The sequence below is a fragment of the Haliotis cracherodii genome, unplaced genomic scaffold (genome assembly GCF_022045235.1).
Source record: "Haliotis cracherodii isolate W230 unplaced genomic scaffold, xgHalCrac1.p SCAF_21, whole genome shotgun sequence".
Taxonomy (NCBI): domain Eukaryota; kingdom Metazoa; phylum Mollusca; class Gastropoda; order Lepetellida; family Haliotidae; genus Haliotis; species Haliotis cracherodii.
Window position 1 is genome coordinate 1,579,061 of NW_027266277.1, and position 14,289 is coordinate 1,593,349.

Sequence of the window (14,289 nt, forward strand, 5' to 3'; positions counted from 1 at the left end):
TTTGTCAGCACCATACCCGTGCTCGTGGGTTTCACCGAAGTGGTAAACGTCTGAGACCTGCATCACTTCGGGCTTTTCTCCCACATTAAGCTGACACGCCGATATATAACTGGAATAATGTTAAAAGCGGCGTTAAACACAACTCACACACTCACTCACTAACACACGTCAATGCACAAGAACAGGTCCAAGCGACTACCGTTATTTCTTACATGGTTGTGCCAAGGTATAGTCTATTTCACTGATTGCTTATCATCGCAACCCTTTACAATATAACCTCTTTACTCTAGAGTACTCTACCCGTAGAGATCAAGGTTAGTACTTGTCTTCGGCAGCTCGTGCTTGCCGTAAGAGGCGACTAACGGGATCGGGTGGTCAGGTTCGTTGACTTGTTGATGCATGTGTTTCAATTGCGTAGATCGATGCTCATGATGTCAATCCCTGGTTGGTCCAGACTCGAGTATTTATTTTTTGGAATAGATTTAAGCGCGGCGTTAAACAACAAACAAAACAAAAAAACACTGGTATTTAAGAAACAAATCTAAAACAAATATAATAAATCAATATAAAAAAAAATAATTAAATGGACAAATAAGAAAAATCACGACTAATTCAGGCAGTCAAGAGGGGAAACATGTTGATGATAGCAGGGCCATTGATGCAGGAAACTCTGACTCACTGATTCATGAAACTGATTCAGAAATAAAGGCCAAATGCTCGTATCGTACGTACCACAAATCTCTGAATCAGTTGGACATTTGACGTAATCGATCACCACTCACACACACAGCTATGCATTGCTGTGATTTACCGGAATCCCAAGAACCAATTCGATATCTGACGTAATCGATCACCGCCTAAATATGCATTGCTGTGATTTGCCCGTAGTTTTGCAGATCCACCGGCAGGCTTCACGTTGCAGGGCAACACAACTGTCTACAGCGGCACAACGGCCGTCACTGGATTATCTGGTCCAGACTCGATTATTTTCAGACCGCCGTCATATAGCTGGGATATTGCTGAGTGCGGCGTTAAACAAACAAACAAACTTTACTGATGGCCCAAAAAAGACTAATCAAAAGGCCTTGTCTTTACCATCTTCGACCCGTGAAGATTCCGGGGTAGAATAGGTCTTCAGCAACCCATGCTTGCCGTAAAAGGTGACTATGCTTGTCGTAAAAGGCGACTAATCGGGTGGTCAGGCTCGCTGACTTGGTTTGATGCATGTCATCGATATCAATTGCGTGGATCGATGCTCATGATATTAATCACTGGATTGTCTGGTCCAGATTCGATTATTTACAAACCGCCGTCATATAGCTGGAATATTGCCGAGTGCGGCGATGTATTACGTACGCCAGTCAGAGCTTAATCCTTCAAGGCTCATGTTGGATAATTCAGATGTGAGAGCTAACTTGTATACTCTGATGTGTTGTGTTACGTAAATAGCAAATACTATTTAGCGGGCTGCCCAATTTAAACGAGTTGGGATTTACCCCACTTGATCTATCCTCATGATGACCACTCCTCCATTTGGTAAATTGTGTGTGAGACTGCTGTCATTGTTTGTCTGTAAATACATGTAAAACACGAACCATTTTGAAAATTTGCTGAAAGTTGGGCGATCCTTCTATTTATGACAGATAGCTTTAATTTAACGCAGTAATAACAGCTGTCCCTGTTGAGGGTGACAGCATTTTCCCCCTCCGAGAATTGCAACTGTGCATCATGGCGGTCTTTTGGCACATCTTCAATGTTAAGAATACGGTAGCCTATGGTAGCTGTTCCCTAAAACTCCGTCAAGCATTCCGAGAGACCATAACCCATAACCCCTAAAGAAAAATAGACCATGCCACTTATTCCAGTTCACAGGCGTCATCGGAGTCGACCAGTCAAGCTGAGTTTGAATTATCCCAAATAAGCCCTGAAGGACCCAGTTCATATTGGTAAGCTCAGACAAGTCTGGCCTGATGTGATGACAAGGTTTGTATCCCTTACTAAATGGTCTTTTTTGTAAGTTCATTTAATTGCAATGTTACCTGTTCACAAATGTTTAACACTTAGTGTCAGTTTTGTGAAAATATTGCTGCTTGTAAATGTGTAAGATTGTGTGCTTGTGTGTTTGTGTGTGGGTGTGCTTGTGCGTGCGCTTGTCCGGACTTGTGCCGGTTTTGTAGTGCTAGCCCAATGGGATATCATGCTGCAGTTTAACATGGACACCCCACCCAGACACAGTATAGGGACGCTGAGCCTCCCAGTCCTAGTTTTATCCTAGCGCCAGGCAGGGAAACAACAAATACCATCTTTTGGTATGACGCGGTCGGGGATCGACAACCAACCTCCTGCTCTGAGGGCAGACAAATTACAAAAGAAATGCACGATGTCCTTGTAGGAGTAGGCAACAATTTCATTGACACATGAGTAACACACACCACAAAGAAAACGTATGCTAGCATGTACACGCATTTATTGCAAAAAAGGCCCAGTTAACAATTAGCATTCAGGAATAGCGCATGTCTCCCATCCCGAGTAATCGGCAAGATAACACCACAGATAGCCAAAAGGAAGAATGCTCCCTCCTGAAGGGTCGCGGCAGTAGTTGCCGGCACCACTGTAGCCGGTGCCTGAGATGCCGTTGGTGATGTCGAAATAGCTGTTGTAGTAGGCGTGGTTGTTTGGCGACGTGGACTGCCACGACTGACATTGTTTTCCAGATGAGGTTATAGACACTGTCCCACTGTAGACGGCCGTTGTTCCTTGTTTGGTGAAACAGGCGGCTGAAAAGTGAGTGAGTGAGTGAGTGAGTTGGTGGGTGAGTGAGTGAGTGAGTGAGTGAGTTGGTGGGTGGGTGGGTGGGTGGGTTGAGCGGTTTGGTAAAACAAGCGGCTGACAGAACGTAGGGGATGTGAAGGGTGTACTTACGAGACTGAGTAAAGTTCGAACATTTTATTATAATAAAAACAGGATAAAAAAGACAGAAAAGGGAAGTTTCAACATTAATCAAAACCCACATATGAAGACGAACGTTTTCCTAATGAAATATGTAATTAATGCCACATCTTACAAATTACGACGTCCTACTGTTTTCTATGGCGTGGGAATACCAATATTGAATCAGAACACACATTTCCCATTTAGTCAAATGCAGACAAATGCCGGTTTCAGCTCACTGAGATACCATGCCACAGTTTAACAGACCCCACTCGTTTATTTCCATACCTTGTGTTACTGGGGGTGTTGTGGTAGTGGTAGTGATGGTTGTCCCTGTTGGTGTTGCAGTCGTTGTTGTCGTCGTCGTACACTCGTTTATATTGCATTGTTCCCAACCACTGCTATCAGCAAGATAGCACCACACATAACCCGACGGGAGAATGTTCCCCCCTGAAGGATCGCGGCAGTAGTTGCTGGCCCCGACGTGGCCGGAGCCCGAGACGCCGTTGGTGATGTCGAAGTAGCTTGAAAAAAAGGCGTGGTTGTTTGGAGACGTGGCCTGCCACGACTGACATGTTTTTCCAGATGAGGTTATGGACACTGTCCCACTGTAGACGGCCGTGGTTCCTTGCAGTGTGAAGCAGGGGGCTGAAATGAGAGTGAGCGAGTTTTCTGGTGTCATGACGCTTTAAGAATATTTCAGAAACACTAAAACACCGTTGTGTGTCGAACTTAAGGTTGTCTCGAAGTTAAGGCTTGGTTCCTGCGTTTTCCTTCTTTTCATTAATTTCTTCAGGATAAAATTCCGATTTCCTTTAATCTCATGTTGTTATATGAGTCCGTAAAGCGGAAGTTGGAGGTGAGATGAAATGGGGTTTAACGTCGCGTCCAAGATTATTGCACTTATATAGCGACGTGCATGCACGTGTGTGTGTGTGGCTGCTTGTACAAGTCCGGACTGATGCCGATTTATAGTGCTAGCACACTGAGATACCATGCCACAGTTTAACATGAATACCCCACTCAGACACAGTATACTGACTCCGAGCCGACCAGTCCTTGTTTTAGCCCCTTAATGCCGAGCGCCAGGCAGGGTAACAACAAGTACCATCTGTTAACGTCTTTTAGTATGACGCGGGCGGACGCTCTACCACTAGACCACGGAGGGGGTAGTCAATGTTGGACATTTGGGAGGGGTCCAAAATATCGAAATCCTCTTTGACAATTTTACTGCCTACATAACACAACATTCGGTTTACAAAAGGGTGGGTGGGGGTTCGGACTGTCTGTCAAATTTGAAAAAAGCGGAAACATTTCCATACTCAGCAGAATCCGTTGTACGGTTCTGACAATATCATGAACATGTGTTTATTTATCAAATGGGTATGACACCAGGTGTTGGTGAAAAGGTGAAGGTGTCCTGACCCAACAGCCAGTCCGTGTCTACTTGCAATACTGGATGTTCGACTTCATTCGGTGATCACAGGACACAGGACATGCTAGAGGACAAAATGGTTACTGTCAAACCCAGAGTCGAGCATGTCAAAGTGACATATCTATAACTCCCGATTACCAGCTGGTTATACTGATAATGGGAGGAAAGCTGTGTGCAGAAGTGTCTTTTACCGGGTCTGATACAGGATGGCGGCCATTGTGTAAGGATGGCGTGTCCTGTGTCACGTGGTCATGTCAAAATCGCGCGAGATCTCCTGGACTGGAATATTGACTATACGGCGAGTAATATTTCAAGAATTGACAACCTTAAATCACAGCCTATAAATGACTCGATGATTTTAGTTATTACCTATTGTTGTTGTAGTCGTAGTCGTAGTAGTAGTTGTTGTTGTTGTCGTAGGCGTGGTTGTGGTCGTCGATGCAGTAGTAGTTGTTGATGTAGTAGTTGTGATTGTTGTCGTGAGAGTGGGTGTAGTGGCTGTCGAAGGTGTAGTGGTGGTCGTGGGTGTAGTGGCTGTCGTAGGTGCAGTGGTAGCCGTGGGTGTAGGGGCTGTAGTAGGTGTCGTGGCTGTCGTAGGTATAGTGGGTGTAGTGGCTGTAGTAGGTATCGTCGGTGTCGTAGGTGTAGTGGTTGTCAATGGTGTAGTGGCTGTCGGAGGTGTGATGGTAATCGTGGGTGTAGTGGCTGTCGTAGGTGTAGTGGTAGTCGTGGGTGTAGTGGCTGTAGTAGGTATCGTGGGTGTCGTAGGTGTAGTGGTTGTCAATGGTGTAATGGCTGTCGTAGGTGTGATGGTAATCGTGAGTGTAGTGGCTGTCGTAGGTGTAGTGGTAGTCGGTGTAGTGGTTGTCGTAGGTGTAGTGGTTGTTGTGGGTGTAGTGGTTGTTGTGGGTGTAGTGGTTGTCGTTGGTGTAGTGGTTGTTGTCAATGCACAGTTTAGAATGTCACACATTTCCCAAATCGCGCTTCCATCGGCGACATAACACCACAAGAAACCAGCAGCGACAGCGCTACTTGCTGAGGGATCGCGGCAGTAGTTGCTGGCCCCTCCGTACCCCATGCCGGCCGCACCGTTGGTGACGTCAAAGTTCCTGGCGACGTAGTTATGGGGTATAGGGTATGTGCTTTGCCATGTCTGACAGGGCTTCCCGCTGAGGGTGACGGCCGTTGTGCCGCTGTAGACGGCTGTGCTTCCCTGCAACGTGAAGCATTCGAGTGGATCTGCAAAAATACGGGGAAATCACAGCGATGCATATTTGGGCGGTGATCGATTACGGCAGATACCGCATTGGTTCTTGGGATTCGTACGATCTGAGCATATCGCCTTTAATTCAGTTGAATAATTCAGTGTGTCAATTTCCAGCATCGGTGGTCATACCATCATCAACATGTTTTTCTCTTGACTTCTTGAAACATCCGTGATAAAGTTATTTATTTATTTTTTGGTTTAGTTTTTAAAATAGTCATTTAGTTGTATATACGTGTTTTAGTTATTGCCAGTCGGCAATATCGAGTCTGGACCAGAAATTCCAGTGATTAACATCTCGACCATCGTTCATGACCATGATGCATCAACCAAGTCAGCCAGCCTGACCACCCAATCCCTTCAGTCGTCTCTTACGACAATCTTGGCTTGCTGAAGACCAATTCTAACCCGGATCATCACGGGACACTTGTCTTCCAGCATACCAGATGATACACAGGAAATATACCCATGACTCCAGTAAGGACTGCACGCCTAAACTCACATTGCTGAGTTGAGTTAAACGCCGCTTTGAACGTTATTTTAGTGCCGCAGATTTCAGATGTCTTCCACTTTTATGAAAGCAGTGAGCACAGTTACAATGATGACGAAACAAGGATCATTGTCAAGACTTATCTTGAATTCCAACTGTCCTGGATCCTGTCATTCTAAAGGGACGCAATTTCGCAAAACATACGACGTCAACACGCAACTTACTCATCACTCATCACTTTGTACTCATCCTACCTGGAGCCCCCGGGATTGGGGTAGGTGTTACAGGGGGGCACAGGGGGACGCTGCATCTTTCCCAGACACCGCTGCCGTCGGCGATGTAGCACCATAAAAATCCGGCGGGCTGTGCCGCTCCTCCTGAAGGATCTCGACAGTAGTTGTTGGCGACGTCGATGCCGGGGCCGGCTACTCCATTAGTGACGTCGAAGCTGGTGGAGGTGTACGAATGTGGGATTGGGGACTGGTCTATCCACTTCTGACACCCTCGACCGTACTGGTCGACTGCAGTTGTGCCGCTGTAGACAGCGGTGCCGTCTTGTACAGTGTAGCAGTCAGTCGTACCTGTGGGTGAAACAACAGTATAGAAAATGATGTCAACGTTAAATATCTAAAAAAGAGTTTTAGCGTCACTTGGTATGTTTTACGCCCTAACTGGCAGTTGAGTTGGAAAAGGTCTTCAGCAACCCATGCTTGTCATTAGAGGCGACTATGCTAACGTGATCGGGTGGTCGGAATCGATGACATGGTTGATGCATTTCATAGTATCCCAATTGCGTAAATCGATGTTCATGGTGTCAACACTTGAAGTACAGGCCGCCGTCATGTGACTGGAATATTGCGGCGTTAAAGTGAGTGAGTTTGGTTTTACGCCGCTTTTAGCAATATTCCAGCAATATCACGGCCGGGGACACCAGAAATGGGCTTCACACATTGTACCCATGTCATGGAATCGAACCCGGGTCTTTGGCGTGACGAGCAAACGCTTTAACCACGAGGCTAGCCGACCGCCCCTCGCGGCGTTAAACAAACAAACAGAACTGTTAGGTTTAACACTGGTGTCGTGAGCAGCAAGGGGATTCCACTGTGACGTATGTGGGACATGCGTGACTTGAGGTCTTCTAGCCTTAGAGTACTGCTCAATGGCTACCTCTAACTTACGCTAATCACATTACCATTATGATCCAGAGGTCATTTGTGAGAAAGCTGTAATTAATAACGCAAAATTTCAAACCAAAGACCATTCCAAAATTAATTTTATCAACATGAGGTAGAAACGTTTGTAAATATTAGTTTGCGCTTCCTTTCAATGTGCATGTCGTTAGCTACATCGTTTAGACACATGTTCTTGGCGATGTTCTTAACGTGTTCTTCGATCCCCGGCTGCGTCATACCAAAACATGTTGAAGATGGTACTTTTTGTTACTCTGCATTAAGGGGCTGAAACAGGCCTGGTCAGTATCCAGCGTCTGAGTGAGGGTATTCATGTCAAACTGCGGCATAGTATCTCAACGGGCTAGCACTATAAAATCGACATTAGTCTGGACAAGTAAAAGCGCGCGCGCACGCACGCACGCACGCACGCACGCACCCACATACACACATCACATCACATCACACCACACCACTCACGTCGCAATATAAGTGCAATGATCTTGAACGCAACGTTAAACCCCATTTCACCTCACCCCAAATGCACTGTGCAAAGGACATTGTGTAACCGGAATACTTTTTGTTAATACTAATAACTATGACAGACTTAGGGTCTGTATTTGTCTTGTGAAACTTGGCATGGATGAACGCTCCTGGCTAAGCTTACTCACCTTCTATTGCTCTCGACATCATCAACATCAGCAGCAGCAGCAGTACGACATCCTTGCCAACCCACATCGTGAGTGATACTACTTTCCCAAAACTGTCTGTACTATTTTCCCCAAAACTGATGCATAGTATTCTGTTCTTCGACCTATAGGTTATTCAACATATAGGGAGATCGTGTTGAACCAGATTCACAAGACGCCATTAGATCTATTGACATGACCGTGGTCGCTGAATTATGCATACGGGGATCTCTGGGCGAATGCTTCATGACGTATGAAGAGCGGTTTTCAAAAGAAAAAAAACTATTATTGCTTCTGATCTATGCCAGAATCGTCAACTACCATACAAGTTCTCGTTTCGTTGTTCTGTGATTGTACAAGCGTTCACATGACGGATCGTAAATCATTGTCGACAAAAGCAATGACATATGGGCGATATCAATTTGTCTGAAGTGATTGGTGAAATATTGAACTGTGTCGATATTGGTAAGTGTAAAGCTTTTGACGACTGCTTATACGTCAGCAATATAGAATCTATCTCAATGTCAAATTGGTTCATACAGATTAGTTCTAAGGAGCTGCCAAATATTAGGGATAATCTGTTGCCAGAAAATAAGGATTATCTCCATCCAGGTAGTGTCAGATGTTCAGAGCCTTGACGAGCAATGTTCTGTTTATTGTTATGATTAATGATTATTGCTACGTCTACATCTTCCACCGACCGCCTCTGTGGTCTAGTGGTAGAGTGTCCGCCCGGAGAGCGGAAGGTCAGGGATTCGATCCCCTGCCGCGTCATACCAAAAGACGTTAAAAGATTGAACCTGTTGTTACCCTGTCTGGCGCTCGGCATTAAAGTGCTAAAACAAGGACTTGGTCGGCTCGGAGTCAGTATACTGTGTCTGAGTGGGGTATTCATGTTAAACTGCGGCACTATAAATCGCCATCAGTCCGGACTAGTACAAGCAGCCATATACACACGTGCATGCACGTCGCTATATAAGTGCAATAATCTTGGACGCGACGTTAAACCCAATTTCACCTCACCTCACATCTTCCACCAGTTGTTTGGCCTTGACAATGGGTCACACAAGGACGTCAGCTTGTGACGTCGCAATGGTACTACGTCACCTTTAAATAATTTCGACAAGACTGCACAACGTAATGTTTTGTATTATATGTTCCCGTGCTTTGTCAGGTGAATAATTGACTTGCCTTTGCATGTGTTTTTGACGGATGCGACCGGTGGGCAGGCTATGCTCACCTTTTCTCGAACAACTGGTATCATCACTTTGTGATAGTGATTCATCACATCCTTTTTTCATGCAGTCGAAATCGTAAAACGGACACTGGTTTCAGCAGACATATCGTATGGTTATGGTAATTGAATTGTTTTGTTTACTTTTTTTCTACAATCAGTTCAATAGGCTTTCATGTCACACCCTCCCTCTCTTCTGGGTCGTGTGTACCAATATTTTTCTTTTAGTAGATTTAGTAACGTCCCTAGGTTTCTGTATTCAATGGGATTTTTAATTCCAAATAACTGTCAACCATTATCGGAACATGTTAAATCAAACAGACCCGTGAAGATCCGGGTAGGAATAAGTCTTCAGCAACCCATGTTTGCCGTAAAAGGTCACTATGCTTGTCGTAAAAGGCGACTAACGGGATCGGGTGGTCAGGCTCGCTGACTTGGTTGATGCATGTCATCGTATTCCAACAGCGTAGATCGATGCTCATGATGTCATTCACTGGATTGTCTGGTTCAGACTCGATTATTGACAGACCGCCGTCATATAGCTGGAATATTGCTGAGTGCGGCGTTAACCATCACACAAAAATCAAACAAACCCCTCTTCTCTAATTTTTCCCGTGCTGCCCAGATCACCAAGGGGTTCTAATCAAACTTGGAAATGTCTTGTAGTTCACAGGGCGCAACACGATAACAGATGAGATTAATTAAATAGGGGTGGGGTGTTCTTTTGATGATAGTTGTTGCAGTGTATGTTGTGCATGCTTTACCTTATGCGTTTATATGCGTTGAGGTGCATTGCGGATACATTGTGATGCGTTGTTGTGTAAGTTGTCCATGATCCCATCATGCGTTTATCTGAAGATGCCCTCACCCACCAGGGCTTTCTGTCTTATAGTAGTGGTCTCTCATATGTACACGATGTGGTTGAGTGAGTGTGGTTTTAGGCTGCTTTTAGAAATATTCTAGCAATATCACGGCGGGGGACGCCAGAAATGTATTGTACTCATGTGGGAATCGAACCCGGGTCTTCGGCGTGACGAGCGAACACTTTAACCGCTAGGCCACCCCGACTCCTACATGATGCTGAGGGAACCCCTTGTGGGTCACAACGTACATATCGATTTACAGTTATCATTGATTAGATAAGCTGGCTTAAAGGTACATTAGGTCTACTTTCAATGTAACTGTTCAATTTGCACTATTTGAAGGACTCCACAATGAATACACCTTAAACGCCTTTGTGCACCCATGGACGTGAATGCTTCAATTAATCCAAGTCATGAATAACTATGAAAAGGTTTGCTCCAGATATTAGGCGTGTGAGGTAAACAAACGTGTTTACTGACAGTATTCGGTTGGTGTATATGACGACCTCCTGTCCTTGTATTCGTGTTTAAAAGGATACGTACTTAGCGCCTACCAGAGAACCAGAATTGTCTGTGTGTAAGTTACGAACAATGTGCTACGGTGTGTTGAACTGTGTTGACGCTGTGATACGTTGCTTTGCGCTGAGTTTCTGATCCATTTGTGACCAACTCGTGTTTTTCCGGGACAGCTACTCGTGGCCATTTGTGCGACTGGGTTCCGTCTAAGCATAAACGGGCAAAGTTAAGAGAATTGTCAACTCGTTGCGAAATGATTCACGTATGTTTTCATCTCGGAAGAAATACCAAAAAGACGCATGCACTAGACTTATACCACAGCTAACGTGGTGATGATAGTGATAATTAATATTCCTTGTCCTTCATAATTTCGGGCTCCCTTCCGACATTTATGCTGAAAAACCTCGATATTACTGAAATACTGAATTGATATATTCACCCATGTGCTCCCATAAATTAATAATCTACATGCATTTGATCGATACATTTCTTAAACCTCAAGGCGGTACATTTATTTCCTGTTTGCGTGAAACAAGGGTGTAGCCTCTGGTCTGGATTGTCACCAAATACTTCAAGACAAGCAAGAAACGCGGAGGTGCCAGTTTAAGCGCAAATGAGGCGAACAAAGGATAGCGTTCTGAACAGAATGGTCATTTTGTTCCTCGCCGGGAGCGGTTTGAGAAGGTTGTTTGTCTGAGGTCGGTAGGGGTATTACGAGCACCTCTTTCAATTGCCGACTTCGGTTCTTTCATTTTCCGGAATGAGATATTTCGCACGCCACTGTTCTCAAAGCCCAATACCAAATACCACTTGGCACCATCTAAACTACCACACACCAATCTTTCAAACGACAAACACCAAAGCCAAGCAGTCATTCGGTCCACCCTTTAATGGACCCCGACCCGTGAAGATAGGGGTTAGAATTGGTCTTCAGTGACCCATTCTTGTCTTCAGCGACCCATGCTTGTCGTAAGAGGCGACAAACGGGATCGGGTGGTAAGGCTCGCTGACTTGGCTGAAGCATATTATCGTACGCCGACGCCTTGGATCGTTGTTCACACAATCATGACTGGATTGTCTGGTCCAGACTCGATTATTTACAGGTCGCCGTCATATAGCTGAAATATTGCTGCGTGGAACAACAAATAAAACACTATTAAAGTCTTAATCATAATGTGAACACGTCCTTCAGTGTGTGGTGGACCTTGTCAGTTAACCAGAAGGGGTACCATTGTTTGTTTGTTGTTTTACGCCGCACTCAGCAATATTCCAGCTATATGACGGTGACCTGTAGATAATCGCGTCAAGGCCAAATACACCAGTGATTCTAATAATAAGCAACGTCCCACGTCGTTGGGGACGATGACATTCAGCCAAGTCAGCGAGGTATGGCATCCAAGGCCAAGCATTAGCTGCTGGGAACCGGTTCTATCCCAGAATCCCGATGAGTGAGTGAGTGAGTATGGTTTTACGCCGCTTTTAGCAATATTCCAGCAATATCACGGCGGGGGACACCAGAAATGGGCTTCACACATTGTACCCATGTCGGGAATCGAATCCGGGTCTTCGGCGTGACGAGCGAACGCTTTAATCACTAGACTACCCGACCGCCCCAGAATCCCAATGCCAAGGGTGTATGCAGCATTACACCAACTAGAGCGAGAACAACTTAACCTTGTCTCTCCTGTAGTGTGATGGTAATATAAATGTAACTTGATTAAATAAGACGTTTTGACGTCACGACGTTTATACATTCACAATACAAACCACGCGATCCCTTCGTCCGTGCCCAGAGGCTGACGTAATGAAATAAAAACAAATTCGTTTTTAATAAAAAATATAGCAAATCTTTATTTTTGAGGTAAAAGGAAATACGAATCACAAACATCCAAAGGCATTCAGGCTTTAGTGCCAACAAACATAACCACCAACAAAGGTAGAATATACGCAAACAGTCCTAAATACCTTCACTGGTCTCTGTACAAAGTCATCTCATCAATGTAGACAACGATTTGAGGACCGAAATGAGTTTGATATATATCATCTTACTGCTTCCCTGTCGGATGTGCAAAATGAGAATAATGAAAGCACGAATGTTATTCATACTGTAAATGCTAGTCAAAACACCACTGCCACATGAACCGACTACTTCCAGATCCCTTACAAGTCAAAACACGATTACATCACATTATCAGAAATAAACAGAATCTGATTATTTTCGATAAAAAGATCCACTGAACCCCCAAAGAACCAGATTCACTAAAAAAACGTCAACTGTCACTGATCGTATGTAAGCCTACCCGTCAGGACGCTTTCATGCGAAAAGTGTTTATATTAATTCAAGTTAAACTACGGTTATAACGAACTCAAAGGGACTACTATTTTTAGTTCGTTATAAGCATATATACAGCACAACCACAGCAAATTGTCGGGACTAAAAAGTAAGTTCGTTATATCCGTCAGTTCGTAATAAGCGTGTTCGTTATAACCGTAGTTTACTGTAATTTGAAAGCTAGCGTTTTCGGAAGAAGGGGAGAAATGATTTATTTGGGAAATTATCAAATACACTAAGTCTTGAATTACGGATGATATTTCCCTCTTGAAATATACGTTTTATCCGTATCTCTGATAACCTGGCCCTGAGCGGGAATTCGGAGTCACTTTTGATCACTGCAAAATGATCATGTCCACCGAAATTTGATGCTTTTCCTGAAGGTGTGACATTAACCTTCAATCTTTGCCAGTCAGATGCAAAACTATTTCTGGTTGGTGGTCATGCACATTTAAAGCCAAACCATTCTGACTGATGACATTTGGTTTATTTTGCTTAAGTTTGAAACCGATTTTTCTTGAGGTTGTGATATAATTAATAACGCGACCTCTGATATGACCTTGACCTCATATGTAGGTCACACATAGCCCGAATCTCACACCAGAGATCAGAAAATTACATTTCGTCAAATTCGTATAATTAATATTCAATAACTTTCGTACAAAGCCTTCTTCAGATCTTGACCTACAATGTCACAATCATACATGAGAACAATTCCTTGGTTATGTGAATACAGAAGGTCATGTATGATGTCTCTGAAGTATGATGTGACCTCGTGTTTCAGAAAACGAAATGAGACGCATGCGATAGAGACACAATGAGGTGAGGTGAAATGGGGCTCAACGTCGCGTCCAAGATTATTGCACTTATATAGCGACGTGCATGTACGTGTGTGTGTGTCTGTGTGTGTGCGTGCGTGCGTGCGTGCGTGTGTGGCGGCTTGCACTAGTCCGGACTAATGCCGATTTATAGGGCTACCTCACTGAGATACCATGTCGCAGTTTAACATGAATACCCCACTCAGACACAATATACTGACTCCGAGCCGACCAGTCCTTGTTTTAGCCCCTTAATGCCGAGCGCCAGGCAGGGTAACAATAAGTTCCATCTTTTAACGTCTTTTTGTATGACGCGGCCGGGGATCTAACCCCGGACCTTCCGCTCTCCGGGCGGACGCTCTACCACTAGACCACGGAGGCGGTCCAGACACAATGAAGCAAACACATTATACAGCCTGCCTACATTATACTTCTTATTGCCACTAAATGGATATTGTAATGACGTAAAGCGTCACCAGTACCACCTGAAATTGAGTTATATGGGAATGGTCAGTAATGTTGTGTTTATGGGTGATATTTTTTTGTGT

The 14,289-nt window shown here is 44.5% G+C and overlaps 1 protein-coding gene across 1 annotated transcript in view; it reads right to left on the reverse strand.

Annotated features, from left to right (window-relative positions):
- The window catches only part of LOC139471023 (mucin-2-like), a 41,789-nt gene extending 33,620 nt beyond the window's left edge, over positions 1-8,169 (reverse strand). Inside the window, exons 1-6 of the mRNA XM_071253326.1 lie at positions 7,961-8,169; positions 6,375-6,701; positions 4,736-5,605; positions 3,220-3,579; positions 2,499-2,777; positions 1,824-1,832 (exon numbers count right to left, since the gene is read on the reverse strand). Coding sequence (XP_071109427.1) covers positions 1,824-1,832; positions 2,499-2,777; positions 3,220-3,579; positions 4,736-5,605; positions 6,375-6,701; positions 7,961-8,027 — 1,912 coding nt within the window. The 5' untranslated portion in view covers positions 8,028-8,169. The remainder of the gene's footprint in view (positions 1-1,823; positions 1,833-2,498; positions 2,778-3,219; positions 3,580-4,735; positions 5,606-6,374; positions 6,702-7,960) is intronic.
- Between the last annotated feature and the right edge of the window lie 6,120 nt (positions 8,170-14,289).